Source organism: Schistocerca cancellata, chromosome 1, assembly GCF_023864275.1.
Source record: "Schistocerca cancellata isolate TAMUIC-IGC-003103 chromosome 1, iqSchCanc2.1, whole genome shotgun sequence".
Lineage (NCBI taxonomy): Eukaryota > Metazoa > Arthropoda > Insecta > Orthoptera > Acrididae > Schistocerca > Schistocerca cancellata.
The window spans coordinates 1,287,694,445-1,287,719,187 of NC_064626.1; the positions used below are offsets into that span (position 1 = coordinate 1,287,694,445).

Genomic DNA, 24,743 nt, shown 5'->3' on the forward strand with positions numbered 1-24,743 from the left:
AAGGGGCTACAGTGGGAAAGGGAGAGCTGAAGGAATGGGGGAGAGGAATCCACACCGTAGATGCTACGGAGCAAGTTCTTCCCCAAATGGCTCACACTAAAAACTGAAAATTTAGAAGTGGAGGTCAAACCTGAAGCGGGGACTTAAACACCAAAAAGGATGGAAGAACAGGAAGAAGGCACAAAATGGCAAGCAATACAGGGAACCAGTGGATAGCCAGGTCGATATAAACCAGAACATCGAGAGACTGTAAGGACGGGGCAACAGGGAAGGAGCAAGGACAGGGAGAGAGGGCAGGGTGAAGGAAATGCAGCGAGGAAAAAGAAGAATGGGCTGCAGTAGCTCAGGGCCCTGAGTGAATGCCACGCATGAACTCCCAAGAGACCCATGAGGCCCCGGGTGGGGTGTTCCTAAAGAGAGACTAGTATGGTACTCCTGGATACTGAGAATGGATGTGATAGTGTGAAAATAAGTAAGATATGTGGAAACTCTTGAGAAAAGGGATCGCTGACAGAAAAGAAAAGGTAATTATCAAGAAGGTGCAAGTTCTATAAAAGTAGGATGCTTGTGAAACACAGCAAGGTGGAATAGCTCCACTTCCTACAATTCTCTCCATATGTAAACACTTTCTTTCTTTCTGTTATACATGTAATGCATACATGAAGAGTACATAAAATTGTCAAAGTCGTATTGATGCAGCATTTCACTAAACTTTATTAATTACAGTATAACTTACAGCCTTATTATGACATTGGTATAGACAGATTGTGTAGAATTATTCTTAATTTATTAAACCAGTAACCATGAGCCCGTCAAAATTCAACTTTACAAATAACAGTCCGAGTCGAGATTGATACAGCTTATTTAGCTTCTCCCCGTTCTCCATTTTCAAGTAAGCATTTTATTTTTCTGAAAACTTAATATTTCAAAAGTTATTTGTATTCAAAATTTTCACATTGAAGCAATGTTCCAGTCTTAAAATGCAAATATGCCACATTATACTGTTATAGTTTCGTAGCCAGAGTTTGTGTGTTACCAAAAAGGTGTATTTCTACTAAAATAACATGTTATTTTGGGTAATATCTAAATTATAAAATATAACTTTCTAGAAAATTACTGGCAGGTTTTGAAAATCCCAGTGCACAGAAAATCATAACACAGTATCTCTCATTTTTCTGATTATATAGCTTTTAGTTAACATAACTTCACCACCAACAGTGCAACCCCTGTAAGCCATCATCTTCGAGACTGGGTTATGCGTCAGAATAAAAAAGGGGTTGGATTATCAAAAAGTACAGAACAATATGGATTTACATTAAAGTAAACAATCTCTCAACTAAAAAATGACTACTTTACATATGTATATCGCTGTCTACAGTGAAAACACTGCAATAAACTGCAGAAAAGCTGTTATTATTACATACTAGTAAAGAGCAATACTGTATAGCACGCATGTGCTGTACATAAAGTACATATGTACAGTACTGTAAAAATTGAAGGTAGCCTATAAATTAATAAAAAATTACTTAAGAAGAAAGTCAGTTATACATTTTTATGTAGTAGATGATATTTTGGACTTAACTGCAGGGTTCCTCCAAAATGTCCATAGGTGTAGTACGGTTGAGTGCTGCTCGATGTACTGAAGGGCAATATCAAAAGCATTCTTGACGTCTGTGTTCGAAATCCGAGGAGGAGGATCATTGTCGTCGTCATCATCTGAGCCCTCGTTCACACTTTCTTCAGTATTTTTTTTTTCCAAAACAATAATAATCTGGTTGTCACTGAGCTCTTCAATGGTTTCACAGTTGTTTGTCACACTAGGCAATCCACTACTCAACTTCACTGGCCACGACATTCGACTGTACAGTTTGTAGATTCTTAATTATCTGCGTGTCATCGTCTTGCTTACGTTTGATCTAGTCACTTTTGGTCATAACTTCCGATCGACGCTAACACTAAGATTTCCGCAGTGTGTCAGGGTTTAGTTCCTCTCGTGACTCAGCAACTGTACGGAAAGCATCTATGACAGTGAGGAATTTCATAGCTTCAAGTTCATTACAACCTCCTTGGAACTTTTCTAAAATTGAGCTGATGTAGTTTCTGCGATACTGTGTCTTTAGCCATACTATGACTCCCTGATCCGTTGCTGGATTTGGTGGAAGAAGGATAGCTTTTGTGTTCCCTTTCACTATGTCCTCTTCAGATGGTTGTGATGGTGTGTTATTCAATAACAACTGAGCATAAACAGGGAGCTTTTATTGTTTCAAGGCTTTTTGGACAGACTGAACAAACCCTTCGTTGAACAAACTCTTCATAAAACGAAGACTTGAAAAGACTGCAGTCCATCCGTGCAGATTTTTTTATTTCAGTAATAGTTCATCAAGGAAGATAAGTTAGTTTTGTTTTCGAATGCCACAAGCTTCTTACATTTGCCAATAACAAACAGGGGAAGCTTGTCTGTGCCATATGTGTTGCTGCAAGGAGCAATGGGTAGCCCAACTTTTGTAAGTTTTGTTCCTGCCATGGTTTCATCTGACACAGCGAGCATTTTATAGTTTAGGCCTGCATTGTCTATGTTATAGATTTGGAAAGGTAAGAAGTCCCTTTATTTGACAAGTTCTTGAAATTTCACAGAAAACTCCTTAGCAGCCTCAGCATTAACTTATACTTGTTCACCAGAAAATTAAACAAGCTTCGCACTGTGACTGGTTTTCCAGCAATGATTCAAAAACTTTGCTAACTGCGAACTCACTTTTGGCTTCTTGTTTTCTGCGCAAAACTATTTCCTTTTCTTTTATTATGAACTCAGATATCAGGACTCCTTTCCTTATCAGGACTCCTTTCCTTTTTTCTTGGCGAAACCATTTCCATAATGCATTGTCAAGTAGTTCAAGTTGTTAACGTTTTGCGATTCTTAAGAGAGCTTTCACCGTTTATCACGACTGTAAATGATTCAATGTCTTTCCGGTTTCTTCTCCGATCCAAACACTGACACTGAGTTCCTCGGCAATTTTTTAAAGTGATTCATAGCCCTGCTAATTTTTCATTGTTTACCTTTCACTCCTGACATTTTGAAAAAACAAACACACAACTGTACACTACACAATGTAAAACAAATATGTACAGTAATGTAACAAATACAGAAGAACAGTGTCATACAATCATCAAGCAGTAAGCACTAAAAACTTCACAGTGCAGTACTGTACAAAAAACACGGACAGTGACAGAAACGACACGAGAGATGACAGAGCATTAAAAGGGACAAGTAATAACAACAATAAACCTGTAAACAATAATACAGTACATAACAATGGCATGACGTGTAATGAGCCATGGTAAAAAGTCACGGCAAGTTCGGCTCGAGCACAGTCTGATCAACCTGAGTGGTATACCAGCTGAGGGTGGACAAGAGAGGTTCTCCTTTATTTTATTTTTGTCCACTTTTACTTTTTCTGTTTTTTTGTACTAATATCTAAAAGTTAACAGCACAATATCTTACCATTTTGTTGTTTTAATACTAAACAAGTTTTTTTTATAAGCATCATGCACAAAAACTCTGTCAGTCTGTAACTAGTATAACTAGTTCTCAATAAGTAGAAACTGTGTATTTAGTATCCCTTACTTCGTTGTCAGTTGCTACCCATTATTCATCGTGCAAACATCTACATTAACTAGTCTTTGCTGCTTAAGAAATAGTGTGAACATTGTGAAAACAATCATATTTTGTTAAGCTTACCAGTTTATGTTGTGAAATATCATACTACATTATAAAACAAACAATGCAAATGGCTTTCCTTTCGTCCCACAACCCTGTGATGTTTTCATTTGTTACTTTTCTCTATAGCATTACTCTTTTCATTGTCCGTTCTTTCCTGTGTTATTTGACTGCCTTCTACACCACAAAGCTACGTTGGTAATACATTATAACCAAGCTAATCGTCAAAACTGAATAACTGTTTATAATGCAAATAGTAACAGGAGGAAGCTCAGACAAAATAATATACAGGTGACTGTGAGGATACAGACAGCTTGGTAATGGTTTAATGGTTCCATTGGGGGGAAGGGGGGACCAGACTGAAGCAGGTACAAGTCCTACCTTGACTACTATCCATAACCTTTATGGGTGAGGTGATGGCAGGAGTGGCATCTCAAACACGAGCAATATGATAGCAATGGTGTTAGCAGGTGTCTTAATGGTCTGGGGAAATGAAAGAGTGGCACAAGAAAGACTAAATGTATGGGAGAAAATGGTGGAACAGTATGGATTGGAGTTTAATGCAAAGCAGGGTGAAATGATGGTGACAACGAGAAATCAGATGAGATTAGAAATGTATAGAAGTATTTTAGAGAACAAGTGCTGAAGAAATTGGAAAGTTTCAAGCACATGGAAACATAACAGAAGATAGAGGAAAGAATGATAAGGGAGATTAGTGAAGGTATTACTGAACAGCGTAATAAGCAAAGACGTACAACCCAAAAGCATGGAAGTGTTATACTGAGAATATTATTGCTCAGATACTCATGGATGCATAAAAAATGTGAGTAATGAAGAAGAAAAGGTATACAAGCTAGATAAGTGCATGGCGTAAAATTTCAAAGAAGCAGAATAATACTACTAGAATGGAGAGATTAAGGAATGAGATAACAACAGAAGTAGTGAAAGAGAAACATATGCAAGAGACCACAGAAGAGACACGGTTAAGAAGGTAGTTGGCATGATACTGAGAGGCACACAAAATAACAGGAGGCAAAAGACCTGGAGAAACACAGTGACAGATGGATCCCAGCAGTGAAGAACAGTGTGATGAAGAAAGGAGAAGACTGGGGCAGACTGATAGAGATAAATGTGGTGGTCCAGGTAAAGATGGGGATGCTTATGTTTGAAACAGACCCAGCTAGGGGCTAGAAACTGTAGACGATGTGATTGTGATTATTATTATTATTATTATTATTATTATGGTGAACTAGAAAGAAATAAAATTTTAAAATCCCATCAGAAGAGGAAGTGGTCATAAAACTAGAAATAAATACAGACAGTCAAAATGAAACAATACTGAAATAAAGACAACTGTTCACAGATAATTAACACACCAAAATAAAACATCAGCATCGAAGGCATCTAGTACTTTGCGGTAAGAATCTTATTTTGATTCACAGGCTAACTGCATTCTGATTAATTTTTACACCAGTCAGAATTTATTTTTAAGTAACTTTAAAACAAAAATTAAAACCATGTACCAGACTGGAACTCAAAATCCAGAATCTTTGCCTTTCTTCTGCAAATGCTAACTGAACTTTCCAGGTGGGTCATGCCTGGACCAATTATCAGTAAGCATATGCCAGTGAAAGGCAAATGATACAAGTTCAAGTCCTTGTCCAGTACAGATTTAATGTACTAGGAAATTTCAAATCAGCACACACTCTGCAACAGAGAAAATTTATTCGGAAGACTAAAGCTATCTCACCTAAAACTTTTGTTAATGCTTTGCAAATTTATGTAAGTGTCACCACCTATACTCTATTTTACTGAAAAAAAAAAAGAGAGGAGAGAGAGAGAGTGAATTCTTTTTACCTTTAGGGGAGCTTGTTTCTTTAACAAGGTAAGGCTCTTCATTAACACATCTCCCCTCACGTGCACAAGCCAGCAGCCACCTATGGTTCACTGCAGGAACACTCCATTTCAAAGCTGCCAAATATTTTTTGCTGCCAGGCTCTGGACAGATAAGATGTGTCGATGCAATAGCACCCTTCTCTGGGTTATTTACTCTTGCAAAAGTCTCTTGTGTTCTGTGAACAGGAAAGAATTGGCATAAATATTTTACACATCGAATGGAAATGAAGCTTATAGTGTCGCACAATAGTTGAACAAATTGTGAGCAGTTTTTTTAATGAATCCAATGAACATACATAGAATAACATTGAGGGCGAACTTCTATCAAAAGCAAAATTTCATGAACGGCTGACTGTACCCACTGATGTTGCGTTTGAAGTCTATTTCTACTTCTCCTAAATTTAGGGCTACAATAATGCAATATTATAATTTTTCTTAGGCACTAGAATACATGATTTAATATAGAATCATATTTATTTAATATAATGGTAATTAATTTACCTAATATAGAACCAGACTGCAGTCTTCAAGAGGAGAATGGCATGAAAGGGAGATACTATTTGAAAAGGAACTGACAAAATGTTCTAGCCTACCCCATTGCAAATCCATTTGTACATACAGGGGGATCCAGAACTACGTAAAAAATTTCATAGGTTGTACAGGGATATTTTCTGAGTATTTTGGTACTAATTACATGTGGTATCCAGTGCCTCATTACATAGTGATAACGTAATTATGATTTATTCAGCTTAGCTGCCAGAATTATCTTTGTTTCTGTGAAAATGCTTTCAACATAGTGAAAAAGCCTGGGATACACAATCACCAAAATGTGATAACAGAAAGGATCGAGTTATTTATGGATACCTGTGTACGCATGCGAAACTACTTTGATGTGGTTGCCATAGGTGCGCATAGCATCATCGTGCTACTTTTTGACTGTTTACAGTGAATCAATAGACATGATGCCTATTGGCCAATTCTTCACCAGTAGCCTATCCGCACGTGTGTATCACTATTAATGCACAACTAACATTGCTGGAAAAACAAACCTGGGACAGGACTGAGCAGTACAGAATATAGGACCGAGCAGTACTGAATATAAGCTTAAGCACAACAAGATAAGAAGGGCATTACTGTTGTCAACAGCAGGTACTGTGAGCAAATGGAACAAATTTGTTTCCAAACAATACATACAGCACATACCATTCATTCACATTTGTACTTTTATGCAATACCAATACAAGGTGTAAGAAAGCAAACAAAACAATTATCCTTGAACCAATTCAGAAGGGGTTGCTGGATTTGTTGCTAGTAGGTATGAACAACATGCAAGTATTATGGAGATGCTTCAGGAATTCAAATGGGAAAGCCTGGAGGGCAGGCGACATTCTTTTCAAAGAACACTATTGGGAAAATTTGGAGACCCAGCATTTGATGCTGACTTCAGAATGATTCTACTGCCGCCAATGTATATTTCGTGTAAGGACCATGAAGATAAGATATGATAAATCAGGGCTCATATGGAAGTATGCAGACAGTCGCTTTCCCCTCACTCCATTTGTAAGTTTAATAGGAAAGGAAGGCACCTTTCATTGTGTACCATTTAGTGGCTTGCAGAGTTTATATGTGTATATAGGTGTAGATGTCGATGTAACGAGCCACTGGAGACCTACAGTCCCTTATGCCAAAATAATCTGTAAATATTCCTTAATAACCTCCAAAATTTTGTTACTGGAGTTATGGTCCACCCTGTATATTGAGAAGCAGCAAAGGAAACCAAGGCCAAGAATGGAAATGGGACATCCATTAAACATATGATGGGTCTTCTTTTAATTTATATCCCACATCCCCCCCCCCCCCCCCCCCCCCCCCCACTCCCTTGAGGAGCAGGTAGACGTATGTGCCACTTTTGGATATGCTGAATCAGAATTCTAGGAGCTTTGCTTGTATATCAGACAGAACATGGCAGGTGTGAATCGTGAATCATTGGCATTCTTCAGTCGAAGTACCAGGCGTAGCTACGTCTACAATTATCTTATGAAGATCCAACTATTGAATCTCCCAGTGTGGACGTCCAGAGGCACATCATGAGACACCCTGCTTTTTTTTTTTAATAAACAGTCTGCATTTATTTGTTTTTCTTTCAGTTTTACTTCAGCGTTTTGCTTACACCATTGAACATGATTGGAATGAGAACCCCTGCACTTGCGTTTGTGTGTGTACATCAGCGTCAGGCACTACCTTTGTGACTAATGGTTCATATACTGTGGAGAAACAAATAAACCTAATTGCTGTTAAAAAGAGAAACAATTATTCCAGATTTATTGAACTAGCAAAATTTAAATTTTTTTACTTTCACATTTTGAGCAATATAAAGTCAGTGAGAGTAATTTATTCACTTTTGTTTGTTGTGTTTCCCATGCTTTCCTGTATCTTACACCTTTTTAGGTCAGTCTGCTGAAAAGTAAAAAATAGGGTTTTTCTGTAATTATTTTATTGCAGCAAAAAAGTTATTTGTTTGTGATCAGGAAGCTAATGTTTTGTGTGTGGTCAGGCATTTACAGGCTTCTCCTGAAACACCTATTTCTCTGTCAATAGGCAGTAAATTTTTACTGTTTATTATGTTCCACATTTGTCCCAAAGTATGTGGAATAACACAGGTCTGCGACATGAAAATTGTTTCAGATTTATGAAGTGATTATTATAGTGTTTTCAATGCCGATTTCGGAAAAAATAGTGAAAAACTTCCATCACGTACAGTTATTTCACAAACTGCTTGTCTAGTTTTAGCTTTCTTCGATATTTCAGCACTCTAGTGAGTTTGAATTTTGGTTTTTAGGATCTCCATAAACTGTTATTTAGCCGTTTTTATACTATATATATAAAATAAAGAGTAATTAGGAGAAACCAGCAGTATTTTTCATGTCAGTGCCTGTCTGTCACGCTGCCCCTTCCCCTGCCATCACCAAGCAGTGAGCTGCTGCTACTGTCCTTCAGTTCACAATACCTCTTCACTTTGTGATGTTCATGTGGTGTTGTTACTAGTGCTTTAAAGCAGCGACTGTTTTCTTGTGTTGAGAAGTAGTTTTATGGACAATCGCTACCAGGGGATGTATAAACTCACCTGATTGCTTCTGCCACATTTGTACCATTAAAAAGCAACAAAGAAACATTTCCAATTTTGTTGAAAAAGTATATTTCGCCTATTTTGGTATAAAGTTTGGCAATCAAGATAAGCCTTGGGCCCCACACAAAGTTTGTCCAGTGTGTGTTGAGGAACTGAGGCAGTGGTTTCAAAGTAAAAAGCAGTCCTTGCAACGTACGAGGTATCAATTTGAAAAACAAAAAGGATATGTCTTACCCTAACATCCGATCAGCCATTAACCCTGTTCCTCGTGGACTTGAAGTACAAATACCCTCTCCTCCAGATTCTTTAGACGATACAGATGATCACGAGCCATTGGCTCAGCAAGGTGATAGTGAAGAAGACAGAGACTGCTACAATCCTGGCCCAACCGATCCCATTCCATTCTCACAATCTGAACTGAACCATTTAGTTCGAGATCGAGGCCTTTCTAAAGAATCGGCAGAGGTTCTAGAATCTAGATTGAAAGAAACGTACGTTGGCTCTGGGTACATCCTTTTATTGGTATTGATCGAGGGTAAAGGAGTTTGAATCTTTCTTCTCTCAAGAAGGTGACCTGGTGTTTTGCAGTGATGTTCCAGGACTTATGGCACGTTTCAAAATATAATATGCTACTGATGAATGGAGACTTTTTACTGATTCTTCAAAAAGAAGATTTCAAGCAATACTTCTACTCAATGGCAATAAGTATGCTTCTATACCATTTGGACACTCAGTTCACTTAAAAGAATGTTACGAAAACCTTGAACTGGTTTTAAGCAAACTCTGCTATTCAGACCACAGGTGATTTCAATGCTGCTTGGTCAACAAAGTGGCTATGCAAAGTTCCCTTGCTTTCTCTGTCAATGGGACAGCAGAGACTCCGTTGTATACAGAGAAGTCACAATGCTAGAAAATTGCAGCATAATGCAGGAAGACCTGAAGAGAGAATGAAATTTTCACTATGTAGCGGAGTGCGCACCGAGTTGGAACTTCTGGCAGATTAAAACTGTGTCCCGGTGCAAGGCTCCCGCTTGGGACCTTTGCTTTCTCGAGCAAGTGCTCTACCATTTGAGCTACCCAAGCAAGACTCACTATCCATCCTTAGAGCTACAATTCTACCAGTACTTTACCTCCTACCTTCCAAACTTGCCCCCAAAAGGCAAAGGTCTCGAGTTCAAGTCTCGGTCTGGCACACAGTTTTAACCTTTTTTCCTATCGGCACACACACACTGCTGCACAGCAAAAATTTCATTCAGGAAACATCCCCCAGGCTGTGGCTAAGCCATGTCTGTGCTATATCCTTACTTCCAGGAGTGATAGTTCTGCAAGGTCCGCAGGAGGAGGGACTGGCAAAATTAAAACTGTGCGGACGGGTCACGAATCGTGTTCGATTAGCTCAGATGGTAGAGCACTTGCCCACAAAGGGCAAAGGTTCCGAGTTTGAGTCTTGGTCCGGCACATAGTTTTAATCTGCCAGTAAGTTTCAGATCTGTAGAGGATCAATGCTTTGTGGAGGGATTGGCAACTGGTCCTGAAAATAAAATTAACATACTGTGCATAAATAGGCTGAAGATCTATTATGGCATGATTACTCAAATGCAGAACAATCACTGGAAGCAACTGCATCCATAAATTTGTAGGAATAAGCAATTTAATATGGAGTGACCACATAAAACTAATAGCAAGTAAGGCATATGAGAGATTCTTCTACACCTGCATGGCTACTTTGCAATTTGCATTTAAGTTAAGGCAGAGGGCCCCTCACTGCACTCGTCACATTTCCCCCTCCACCTCTTCCGCACTGATGTGCTTCAGAAATAGTGAAATAATAACGGCAATATCTTCTAGGTGCAGGTCATATATAACAACAGAAACTAATACATAAACAGAACATCACAATTTCTCTGACTTTCGATCATACTGCGATCTAGTGACGTCTGTTGGTACTATCTTCACAACAGGCCTTTTCACTGTAATTTATTCTTGCAATAACAACTGCAGTCATTTTAAAGTGATTTATTTGGTTTGTTGGACATTTAAATCTGGATTAATTTTCCTTCTCATTTCATCTCGATGCCACAATGTTGCTCTAAAGCTGATTAAAAACTAGTTATGTTTTTCCTTGATTTTCTAACAGTGAACAGAAACCGAATTGACTCGAGTTCAGAATCAAGGACAGAATCTTCCTCTAACCCACATTGGTGTGCGTAAGAAATGGAAGCCCTAGAGTGGGTAAAAAATCGCAGCTGCATTATGTTAGCATTAAAGCAAGGATGGCTAAACAACAGCATGCCACCAAATAATTTGGGAACATCATTAAATGAGGAATTCAGATACATCCACCTAACCGAAATAACATTAAATTATTTGTCTGTTTCTTTGCATTTAAAGTCATAATACCAAAGTTCATCATGTATGGCCTCACAGAAGCTGTAGGTGATGTACTTTGGCTCAAACTCACTCATTGTGAGTCATAGCATTCATAAATGCATTATTAATATAGAGTGAGCACAAAGTCTTGCCCTGATCATAAAAATTTATTAAATCTCAGGGCATAATGTCAGGAGAGCAGGGTGGCCAGGGTGTTGGACCGTTCCTTCCAATCCACCGATCTGGACATTACTCCACTTTCCAGACATTACACCCCATGACTTTTTTCTTTTTGGAGGGGGGGGGGGGGGGGGGGGGCGCTATATCAAGGACAGAGTCTTCGTCACACCAGTTGCTGACGACGACGAACTGAAGGCTAGGATACAAGGTGCTGTGAGTTCTGTGACAGAACACATGGTGGGAACTGGAATACCGTCTCGACATTCTCAGAGCTACCAAGGGAGCACACGCTGAGGTTTACTAACTTAAGTGGTCTTAAAAAACTACTAACACTAACCTATGTAACGGCATCAAATGTACATTACATTATTATGTCAAACAGTTATTCTGTAATAAATTGTTATAATCTGGGCAAGACTTTGTGCTCACCCTGTATGACACCATCATCCATTGTCAGATCACATATGCTGACAGTTATTCCAACAATGATGATTTCCAGTGACATGCATCACACTGTGAAACTGTCACGGTGAAACAGTTTTCACCTGCTGTTACATAATTACTAAAGAACTACTAACAGATTTTAAGGCTACATCTATGACTTTTGGTATTTGACTTCCTGCTTAGAAATAAAAAAAATACATGTTGCGGTGCTTCTGGAAATTCAGTGCCTAAGGGAATGCAATAGGGGATGAAAATTTTTAAGAAGATATGTCATTACATTAAAAAAAATTTTAAAGCTAAATTTATGAAAACTGGTACTTCACTTCTCAGTTACATATAAAGAAATATCTGTTAGGGTTGGTTGGTTTAAAAGAGGGGGAAAGGGATCTAACTACAAGGTCATCGGTCCCTTGCTCCTAATAAAACATTGCCACAAGTGTGACAATAAAACAGACGAGACATAACACAAAATGGAAAGAAAGGAAAGAAAGGAAAGACTGCAAGAACAAAGGAAAGGCAATGGACACTAAAAGGAACAAAAGAGGACAAGAAAATAACAGAGAGATGCAAGAAACAGTTAGAAGAGAGTAAAACAAGGAAGCAGATTACAGTGGCTGGCCGATCACGAAAGTAAAAAGGAAAAGCCAGCCACCCTGCAACACATTAAAACCTCTACCCTAAAAGCACTAGGGTGGAGGACACAGATGGACAAAGGACAGGCACTAAAACTCAGATTGAATGATAAAACCCACCCTCACGGATGAAACGTGAAACCAAATCATCTGATGAGGCGTTGTCTGCTAATATCAATGATAATGACAACCAAAGATATAGTCGCTGGGCAGCCAAAGGAGGACAGAGCAGAAGAATATGGGCCACCGTCAACCGGCTGCACTTACACTGAGGTGGATCTTCATGGGGCAGGAGGTAGCTGTGGGTCACCCAGGCATGGCCAATGCGGAGCCGGCACAGAACCACGGAGTGCCTGCGAAAGGCCCTAATCGAGGACTTCAACACATTCGTGGTTCCCTTAATGGGTCGCAATTTGTTGCGTGTGCTGAGATTTTGCCATTCCGTCTCCCAAAGCTGAAAAATCTTGCAGTGTAATAATGAACGCAGGTCAGTTGCAGGGATGCCCAGCTCCAGAAGTGGTTTCCATGTTGCCTGTTTGGCCAGCTTGTCAGCAAGTTCATTTCCTGGGATTCCGACGTGACCAGGGGGTCCAGATAAACACCACTGAACAACTGGACCGTTCCAGGCCATAAATGGACTCCTGGATGGATGCTACCAAAGGATGACACGAGTAGCACTCGTCAATAGTTTTCAGACTACTCAAGGAGTCAGTACACAAAAGAAAAGACTCCCCAGGACATGAACAGATATACTGAAGTGCACGAGAAATGGCCACCAGTTCTGCAGTGAATACACTGCAGCCATTGTGTAAGGAATGCTGTTCAATATGGCCGCCGCGAACGTAGGCAAAGCCAATGTGACCATCAGCCATCGAGTCGTTGGTGTAAACCACTTCAGAGCCCTAGAACACGTCAAGAATCGAGAGGAAGTGACAGCGGAGAGCTGTAGGGTTAACAGAGTCCTTAGGGCCTTGTGAAAGGTCCAGACAAAGCTTCGGCCGAGGCATACGTAAACGAACCGCAAGTGAAGGTGGTAAAGGGGGACTCCAGTTCAGAGAGAAGGGACTGCACGTGAACTGCAATCGTTAGCCCCGACCTGGGCTTGCCTATGTGGGAGATGGACTGCTGCGGGTGGGCAAAGGAGACAATAATTCGGATGATCAGGAGAACTACAAATGTGTGTGCTGTGTAACTGGCAAGCAGTTGTGCATGTCTGATCTGCAATGGAGGGACCCCAGCCTCCACCAGTACCCTAGTCATGGGACATGTCCTAAAAGCTCCTTTCGCTAGCCAAACCCAGCAGTAGTGCACAGGGTTGAGTAAATGCAATGCTGAGGGCACTGCCAAATCATAAACCACACTCCTCCCATAGTCAATTTGGGAATGTACAAGGGCTCTGTAGAGCCGCAGCAGCGTAGAGCAATATGCACCCCAATTGGTGTTGCTCAGGGAACAGAGGGCATTGAGGTGCTGCCAGCACTTCTGCTTAAGCTGATGAAGATGAGAAAACCACGTCAATCGAGCATCGAAACCAGTCCTAAGAATCGATATGTCTCCACTACAGTGAGTGGATCGTCATGGAGGTAAAGTTCTGGGCTCTGGATGAACGGTATGATGCCAACAGAAGTGCACGACACACGAATTTGCAGCTGGAAACTACAACCTGTGGCCTAGAGCCCATGACTGCGCCTTCTGGATGGCTCCCTGTAGGCGACACACATCAGCAACAGTATTGGAGCAGCAGTACAAAATGCAGAAGTCGTCTGCATACAGAGAAGGTGAGACGGAGGGCCCAACAGCTGCTGCTAGACCGTTAATGGCCACTAAAAATAGAGAGAGACTCAATACAGAGCCTTGCAGGACTCCATTCTCTCCTGGATATGGATGTAACTATGGGAGGCAGCAACTTGGACACGGAAAGTATGGAGTGACAGGAAGATTTGGATAAAAATCAGGAGCGGGCCCCGGAGACCCCACTCATACAATGTGGCAAGGATATGATGTCACCAGATTGTGTCATATGCTGTACTTAAGTCAAAAGAGACGGTAACTAGGTGTTGCCGTACGGAAAAGGCTGTTCCGATGGCAGACTCAAGGGAAACAAGATTATCAGTGGTAGAGCGACCCTCGCGGAAGCCACCCTGGCACGGAACCAATAGGCCACACGATTCCAGGACCGAACCCAACCGCCAACATACCACATGTTCCAGGAGCTTACAAAGAATGTTAGTGAGGTTGATGGGCCAATAGCTATCCACATCAAGCGGATTTTTACCGGGTTTGAGCATCAGAATGATGGTGTTCTCCCGCCACTGCGATGGAAAGACGCCATCGCAACCGATCCGATTGAAGAAGACAGGAGATGTTGCTTGTAGTCAGATGAGAGATGTTTAATCATCTGGCTGCGGATCCGATCAGGCCCAGGAGCTGTGTCGGGACAATGTGCAAGGGCACTGATGAGCTCCTGCTCTGTAAATGAGGCATTATAGGATTCACTGTGGGGTGTAGCGAATGAGAGGACATTCCCTTCCAGCCTTCATTTGAGAGTGCGAAAGGGTGGGGGGAATTTTCCGACACAGAGGCTCGAGCGAAGTGCTCGACAATCGCGTTTGCGTCGGTAGCTAACACGCCATTTATGGTAACACCAGGAACACCTGTTGGGGTCTGGTACCAAAAAAGATGTCTGATATTTGCCCAGACTTGGGAAGGTGACGTACGGCACGCAGTGGTCGAGATGTATCTCTCCCAACACTCTGGCTTCCATCGTTTGGTAAGTTGGCGAACGCGGGCACGGAGCCGTTTAAAGGCTACGAGGTGCTCCAGGGAAGGGTGCTGCTTATGCCGCTGCAGAGCTCGCCAACGCTCCTTAATTGCTTCAGCGACTTCTGGTGACAACCGAGGGACTGCCTTATGCCTCGGGCACCATAAAGAGCGAGGGATCGCATTTTCTGCTGCAGAAACAATTGTTGCAGTCACCTACTCAACCGTCACATCGATGTTACCGTGTGGGGGAGATTCAATGGTGACAGCAAAGGTGAAAGTTTCCCAGTCCGCCTCGTTTAAAGGCCATCTGGGCAGGCGTCCGTGGGCCTGACGCTGGGGCAGTGACAGGAAGATGCAGAAGTAGTCACTACAACACAGATCGTGCACTCTCAAGTGGATACAAGGGGGAAGTCCTGGGCTGTAAATTGATAAATCAGTGGCTGAGTAAACACCTCAAGCCACACTGAAATGTGTGGCAGCCGCAGTATTTAAGAGGCAGAGGTCCAACTGAGACAAAGTTTCGACATCTCTGCCTCGGCCAATAAGCACAGTGCCACTCCACAAGGGGTTATGGACGTTAAAATCTCAGAAAAATAGGAAAGGTTTAGGGAGTTGATCAATCAGTGCAGATAATACATTGAGGGGTACTGCACCATCTGCAGGAAGATATACACTGCAACCAATTACTTCCTGCATCATCCTTATTTTGACAGCAACAGCTTCAAGAGGGGTTCGAAGGGGCACAGGTTCGCTACAGACCGAGTTTAGGAAATAAACGCAAACTCCACCTGACACTCGATTATAGTTGCTACGGTCCCTGTAATATCCCTTATAGCCATGGAGGGCAGGGGTCCGCATTGCCGGGAACCAGGTTTCCTGGAGGGCAATCCAGATAGCAGGCGTATAGCTTAACAGTTGCTGTAGCTCAGACAGGCGGTGGGAAAAACTGCCGCAATGACGTCATTGTGAGACTGGGAAGGCATGTAACATTCAATGATGTAGTTTATGCCTTGGAGTCACTTGCTACCACCGACTTATTGCCTGAGCAGTCTATATCCATTTAGTCTCAGGGTCTGGTGAGATCTAGGTCCTCAGCAGATGACAAAATCTCCACCGCATCCTCAGACACAGAGCTCGAAGGTAGCGGTGGTGTGGGTACCGGTGCAATTTTCTCGGTCTTAGGAGTTTTCTTTTTGGATTTCTCTCTCTGCTCCTCGGGTTTCCACGGCTCGGAGGACTTCACTGGCTCAGTCTCCGGGACTGAGAATGAGCACGAAGCACTACGACCGGCTGCTTTTGAGCTCTTCAGCCACTGGTGGGTGTCATTTTTCCCACCAGTAGACACCTGGGAAGGGAGTGACCCGGGACCCCTACCTAGCGAGAGAAGCCGAAGAAGACTTTTGCTTCTCCGGCTCAGAAGTGGGGACGGATGGCCCCGATGGTTTGGGGGTGTTGCTGCCGAGGTAGGTGGTGCAGGAGCAACAGGGAGGGAAGTGCCCCCTCACCATCAAGGGGGCAGGTGTAGTCTTCCAGCTCAGAGAGGTGACTGGGGTTGCCGGGACTGTTGTAGCAGAGGCATAAGACAATGACATAAGCACAGGATGCAGGTGTTCAAATTTTCTCTTAGCCTCAGAGGAGGTCAGTTGGTCCAGGGACTTTTACTCCACGATTTTCCTTTCTTTCTGGAGAATCCTGCAGTCTGGCAAACAAGGTGAATAGTGCTCTCCGCAGTTGACCAGATGGGAGGCAGGGCACATCGAGTATCGGGATGTGACGGGCGTCCACAATCTCGCCACGTGACGTCGGAAGTACAGCAGGAAAACATACGGCCGAACTTCCGGCACTTACAGCACCGCATCGGGGGAGGGATATAGGGCTTTGTGTCACAGCGGTAGACCATTATCTTGACATTCTCGGGCACTGTATCACCCTTGAAAGCCGAGACGAAGGCACCGGTGGTGACCTTATTATCCCTCGGACCGGAAGAAATGTACACCTCGCCGCTCTAAATTGGCACGCAGCTCGTGATCAGACTGCAAAAGAAGGTCCCTGTGAAATATGATACTCTGGACCATATTTAAGCTTTTATGGGGCACGATGGTTACAGAAACATCCCACAGCTCGTCACAAGCGAGTAACGCCTGTGCTGGGCAGAGGATGCTGTTTTGATCAGACTGATCCAGATCTCATTTTGGACAAGCCCTCCACCTCCCCAAACTTGTCCTCTAAATGCTCAACAAAAAACTGAGGCTTCATTATCACGAAAGATTTCCCATCAGCTCTCGAACATACGAGGTACCGGGGCAAATAAGATCCGCTGCCATCCTTAGCCTGACGTTCCTCCCAGGGTGTGGCCAGGAGGGTGAGGAGTGGGGGTTGGGGGACGATTTGGGATTATACTTCTGTGCACTGAATTGAGCTCGTGAATACTTAGAGACAGCTAGTGTTTCACCACCAGCACGAGATGATGAACTAGCTTCATCGCGTGTCATCTGCCCTGATGCCACCTGCTCTGATCAGGGGGCCTCTCCACGTGCACCGCACAGCCACAGCAAAGGCCACCTGGCAGGATGGCCATTGCCGGGAACCCGATGCCCCAGACGTATGGGCATCTATCCCTCGGCATACGTGGGGAGTTAACGGCGCAGGCATCAGCAGAGTGATCCCTGTGTGGTCAGGGGCTACAACCAACAGGGTACATGGCGGCGACGAGAAAGTGAGCTAAAGATCTCAACGCACGATGGACACAATGCACCATGTAAGGTGCCCTTCCCCAATTGGCTCGCTCTTTGGGAAAATTTTGAAGAATGGAGGTCAAACCGTACAGAGGACCATCATATGAAGGCCGAAACGTGTGAGACTCCTTTCAGTCGCCTCTTACGACAGGCAGGAATACCTCGGGCCTATTCTAACCCCCTGACCCACAGGGGGATATCTGTGAGGGGATGAAAACTGGTATGGAAATATTTTCCCAAGAACACAAAGGCATGATTAACAAAAACTTTGGACTCCAGCTACCAGAATTGCTTTTTGGTCAGAAATACATTCAGGGAAGACCACATTTGTTGTTGTGGTCTTCAGTCCTGAGACTGGTTTGATGCAGCTCTCCATGCTACTCTATCCTGTGCAAGCTCCTTCATCTCCCAGTACCTACTGCAGCCTACATCCTTATAAAACTGCTTAGTGAATTCATCTCTTGGTCTCCCTCTACGATTTTTACCCTCCACGCTGCCCTCCAGTACTATAATTGGTGATCCGTTGATGCCTCAGAACATGTCCTACCAACCGATCCCTTCTTCTGGTCAAGTTGTGCCACAAGCTCCTCTTCTCCCCAATTCTATTCAATTCCTCCTCATTAGTTATGTGATCTACCCATCTAATCTTCAGCATTCTTCTGTAGCACCACATTTCGAAAGCTTCTATTCTCTTCTTGTCCAAACTATTTACCGTCCATGTTTCATTTCCATACATGGCTACACTCCATACAAATACTTTCAGAAACGACTTCCTGACACTTAAATCTATACTCAATGTTAACAAATTTCTCTTCTTCAGAAACGCTTTCCTTGACATTGCCAGTCTACATTTTATATCCTCTCTACTTCGACCATCATCAGTTAATTTGCTCCTCAAATAGCAAAACTCCTTTACTACTTTAAGTGTCTCATTTCCTAATCTAATTCCCTCAGCATCACACGACTTAATTCGACTACATTCCAATATCCTTGTTTTGCTTTTGTTGATGTTCATCTTATATCCTTCTTTCAAGACACTGTCCATTCCGTTCAACTGCTCTTCCAAGTCCTTTGCTGTCTCTGACAGAATTACAATGTCATCGGCGAACCTCAACATTTTTATTTCTTCTCCATGGATTTTAATACCTACTCCAAATTTTTCTTTTGTTTCCTTTACATGGCTTACAAAATTAATATACTGTATGGACAGATGCCATCTTTTCAATGACTTGAGTGCACAGCTTCAGGGCACAAATAACAAACTTACTGCTACTATAAACTAAATCGTAAGTTTTTAATAATGATATTGGTCACAAAAACTACAAGTATTTTCTAAATAAAGTTGCCAGCAATTTGGGTTCACACGAAAAGCCAGACCAAGACAGTTATGAAGGAATTTTCTTTGATAATGCATTGTTTAATTAAAGAATTTTCATTGAAATTTTCTCAGTTCAAAGATTTTTCAAAAACACAACAATCTATTATATACACAGATACGATTTCACTGGATAAACTGAAATTGTCTAAACTAGAATGTTTGGAGACTGAAGAAACTAAAATGCAGCTGATTGATTTCCAGTCTAGTTCAATATGGACTTAAAAACTTATCAAAACAGGAAAAGAATTGGAAGTAAACAAATTGGAAAGACTCTCAGGTAATATGAACAAACATTAAAATTACAAAATGTGGAATTAAATTCCACACACAAATAGCTGTCTACAGATGCTAGCATTTGCTAGCTTGACAATATTTTCATCAACCTGCACCAGTAGCCATTATTTTCTGAAATGAACGACATTATAGACTCACTAAGAAATCATGTGATCAATAACTAGTTCAGCTCACATTCTGCTCAATGTTATCAAGTTTGCACTTAATATAAATTATTTAGCATCAAATTTGCAACAGAAGAAATCATATTAATTTTTCTTTCCTTTAGATAAACTTCGGATGTTTATTTTACGATTGCTGTATAAAAGGCCTATGTCTGGTTGCAAATAAAGAATATTAAATTGGAATCATTCAGTTTTTTTCAGTAATCAGTGGAGTCCAATTTTTTTTGCAATATTAAATTTCAAAATATGCATGCATTATCATCTTCAACTTTTGTAGTCTTGTCTTCCTCAGTTGCGTGTAATATTACGGTATATTGATAATTTTTACTTATGGACCGTCTGACAGCAACTGAAAAACACGGTCCATAAGTAAAAATTATCAATATACCGTAATGCATGCATTATGTCTAACAAGCAAAAATAGCAAGGAAAAAAGAAGGGGAATAAGTGGTATAAAAATTTAGTTCTACAATTAGTTTGATGGGATGGCAGGACTGTATTAAACATTTCTTTAAAAAAAATGGTATGTGGACGTACAAAGGTTCACTAGCTCTGCCCACTAGAGAATGCGCACACACCAGAGAATGCGCACACACGAGAGAAATTTTTTTTTTTTTTCTTCCTTACAAATCTGTCAAATTTGTTGCCAAGATCATATACAGTTCTTATGTTTTAAATTACTAATACTGAGCAGTATAATACTATAACAGCAATATTTTCAATCATGTTTACAGCACTGATTAACAGATTTGTAGGAAAAACCATATTGTTACAGTGACCACCAAAGATACTTTATTTAAAGTGAAACAAAAAAACAATATATATCCTATATTACTTGCATTACTGTGAAAGGTGACCCAAATCAAGAACTGACACTGGAAGAAGGAATGGAACTTTTAAACACACTGAAGAGTACAAATATCTAGGAGTCAATATCACACAATATGGAAAACAAGACAAGGAAGTTAACTAAAGAATAAATGCTAGCAAGTTTACTATTGGAAAAGTAAATGGTATTTTGTGGGAAAAAAAAGAGCTTCACAATTATCAGAAGCATTATGACATATGGATCAGAAGGAAGTATGGACAGTTAAATCGCAAATAGTAAAAAGGTTGATGGCAACAGAGATGGGACTTTTGGAGGTGGTCTGCAGGGATATCTAGGCAAGAAAGAATCAGAAATGAAGTAATCAGGAAGAAAATGAATATTACAAATTCAATTGCAGATTTTACATAAGAAAAACAACTGTTATGTTATGGACATATAAAAAGGATGTCAAAAGAGAGATTACCACAGCAAATTATGGACTGTGAGCCACCAGGAAAAAAGTAAAGAGGAGGGCTGCACATCACAAGGATTCAAGGAATCCAGACCTCTATCAGAAGAACAAATATTGAAGAAAATTTATGGGGAGATAGACAAAAATTAGGGATGAAAATAAAATTAGACGTGTAATCTTTGGGTACCGGAAAATGTAACATTATGGAACCAGAAGATACATAAAAATAACTGAATGCAGGAAAAAGGCCTAAACACAGTTGAAAAAGACAACACACAATGTATTTTGATAAAAATTCCATTGGCAGAGGTTTTTTTTCCCTACTACATTACAATGACATCCCCCAGAACAAAACAACAGCTCTCTCTCTCTCTCTCTCTCTCTCTCTCTCTCTCTCTCTCTCACACACACACACACACACACACAAACACACACACACACACACACACACACACACACACACACACACAGTATCAGGTTTAACTTGTAACAAAACTAAATAAAACTCTTAATCTGCAATGGGTACTCTCTCTCTCTCAAATTGGGACCCATACAAGGAAAGTTAAACATACAAAAAATCGTGACTGGCACCACCAAATGTTATAATGACAGAAATGAAATATCACTTTCATTCAATTACCTGGCCCCCAGAAGTTCTGCAACAGAAGTGATGAACTCTCTTTCTTTGCCAGCATATGTACTCAGAGCTATCACACAATTTTTTAATGGTTTGGTGCTTGTATCTAATGATACAGGCTGATGATAATAATTCACAGGTACTAGTTCTCCACATTCATAGCAATCTTCCTGGAAGTTTGACAAGATATTTCATGAGAGTCAACTGGAAAGCACTACCATATATGGTAGTAACTATACTGAGTTAGTTGCAAAAGGCACAAAATAAAAATTAACAACAATTGCCAAGTTCTTTTTAACATTACTACAGTAATAACACTAGTTTTAGAAAGACTATGCCTGTAATGGACAAAGGTATTAAAAGTCATTCCTGCACAGCAGAGCACCCATACCTCTTCTCAGATTAGAAGAGGAAGATTATTGTTCTCAGCTTTCACTACAAAGTCTGAGTTGTAGAGTAAAGGTAACTGTGCGATGCCTCCATAAAATTTCTTAAAAAGATGCCAATTTACTAACCAATCACTGCTCCATACAGATATATTCAAAACAAGAACTTTATGACAAGATGGAAGTGCAACAAAAAGTCAAAATTTAACACACCTTGTATATAAACTCAAGCTGACTTTTTATATTTTTTACTTCCATTATTACAAAATGTTATCTGATTAATTGTTTAAGGAGGCCCAACAGCTGAGATCATCAGTATCCTATTCGCCCCCAACAACAGGAGCAGTGTACCCAAGCTGTCTGCGCGCATAATAAATTCTGTGTGTAACTGTGACAATGTGTTCTAAATGTTCATGTAGTGAGTATCTGAGACGGAATGTGCAAACCAGCCCGGTTTTCACCAACTGCGCTGTGGGAAATCACCTAAAAGCCCATCCAGGCTGGCTGGCCCACTGACCCATTGTCAACCCTCCAGGCAGATTCAATCCAGGAGCAGCATACCTCCCATCCTGGAAGTGATGGCATTAACATGTGCACCTACCAGGGACAGATCACTGAGTAATTCATATTATTTAACTCTGTGGATACATGCCCTTCCTGTCACCCGTCATTTAATAACTAAAAGTGATATTAGTGGACTAGAGTGTAGAGCATTAGACTCCGACCCTGGAGGTCCACAGCTCAATCCCAGATAAAGGTGTGGATTTTTCTTTATTCCAGTCCTTCCAGGATGGCTCAGGTCCACTTAACCTGCTATCAAATGAGTACTGGTGACTTTTTTTAGTTATAGAACGTGAGTGGAGTGATGGGTCTGAGGGTCTGAAAATGTCCCTCTCCCACTGCTGTGGGGAAGAAAGACTGAGTTCCACGTGCAGTCAGGCCAATGGCCCAGTCACAGCCTTATGCCACAGTAACTAAAACTGACACTGCAATCCTACAACAATAAGTTTTATGTAGTTTGGTACTACCTCACTTTTACTGTGGGACATATTTCTATTTACATCTATTTATTTCCGAAACTACACTCATGTCACCACACAGTACATATAGGTTTCTAACCATGTCACAGAGAGCCTCAACTATCTCCTACATATCATGTTTACCTGAGTATAAGACAATCCTGAATATAAGACAACCCTCTTTTTCAAGATGCTCCTCGAGAAAAAAAAATTCTTTAACAAATTCCATCTAATTAAAATTAAAAACTTATACTGACATAAGGTATCTGTTTAAAAAGTAAAATTGCAACATCCTAAACTTTGGCCATTTATTCACTGTCTACATTCCAATAACACAAGGAGTAATAAAACAGATGAAAAGAAATTTTACATTTTTATCATTTTTATCTTTACTTCCTTTTTTGTTTAGTTAGACTGTGCTGATAAAAAACACACCAGATCTCTCTTCTATACTCACATAAGAATGTCTGTCCACTGCTCTCTCATTGACTATGAAGAACCAGCAGTTGACATACCCCCTGCTGTTCCTTTCATACCTCAGTGTCGAGAACACTGCTGCACAAAGTATGCCACTGACCTCAATCTAGACTTTTAACATCTCTTACAAAATTGTATGCTATTTTTGAGTATTTGTCCAATTTTAAAGCCAATTTAATTCTGAGTACAAATGGATGAAGGCAAACCGGGGTTTAAACATCACAGAAGTTCATAAAAAACCAAAGCACGCAGTATAGATTTCCATGGTCACCAACATGAAATTTGCTGCCTGCTCACCACTACCTACCCTGCAACCCAGTAGATCTCAGCCAAACTGGTGTCACTGTCTCCCCCCCACCCCTACAATCTGTCTGTGGTGCTGTACAGTGAAACACGGACTGCAGTAATTTCTACGGTACATGTCATACATAAAAGCAGCAATTAATACATAAATAAAAGATCACAATCATGATTCAGTGGAATTCTTGAACTTTCGCTTGACCTGCAATCTGGTGATGTCTGTTGGTACTATTTCCACAACAGGCTTTTCCACTGCTGTTTATTCTTGCGATAACAATTGCAGTCTGTTTTAATGTGCTTTATTTTGTTTGTCAGGCATTTAATTCTGGCTTAATTTTCTTCCTTGTTTCTTCCTTGTTTCATCTTAATATCACCATCTTGCTCTAAAGCTGATTAATAGCTGGTGACATTTTTCCCCAATATTCTAATAGCAAAACGAAACTGAATTTCTCATTTTCAACTTACTTGTTAAATCTTTACAGTTTTTCACAACCAAATAGAATACTGACTTGAGTTTAGGATCAAGCTATTGTTCCTGAAGGACAAGATTTTCGCCTCTGAATGTTACCTTTACTTAAAAAGCAGCATAATTGTAGGGTATTTATACAACATCCACACGTGAACCAGAACTTATAATGCAGAACTGTCCAAATATAACAAATGTTTGTAAGTTGAGAGAATCTAATGCTATTTCCTCCTATATTTCATGAAATCATCAATTTTTAAGCAGAGCATTAGACTGCTGTAGTGGCTAGTTCACAATTTCTTGTGTATCCGTTGCACAGTGCACTAGAGCTCCAAGTCAAATGTCACGTCGTCGTTCGAGCAAGGTCGATATTGTATCGAGAGTTTCGGCATAACGTAAAATCTCAAGGCTATTCAAATGAAAGAATTAACAATGTAGGAAGATACAAATTGCTACTTACCATACAGAAGACACATCAAG

General features: G+C 40.8%; 1 protein-coding gene across 2 annotated transcripts in view; it reads right to left on the bottom strand.

Annotated features, from left to right (window-relative positions):
* LOC126095167 (DNA topoisomerase 2-binding protein 1-A-like) overlaps positions 1 to 24,743 on the bottom strand; it is a 304,515-nt gene that overhangs the window by 78,307 nt on the left and 201,465 nt on the right. For both annotated transcript variants that reach the window (XM_049909903.1, XM_049909895.1), the window contains exons 14-15: positions 21,619 to 21,785; positions 5,573 to 5,787 (exon numbers count right to left, since the gene is read on the bottom strand). In XM_049909903.1, the coding sequence (XP_049765860.1) occupies positions 5,573 to 5,787; positions 21,619 to 21,785 (382 nt within the window). The remainder of the gene's footprint in view (positions 1 to 5,572; positions 5,788 to 21,618; positions 21,786 to 24,743) is intronic.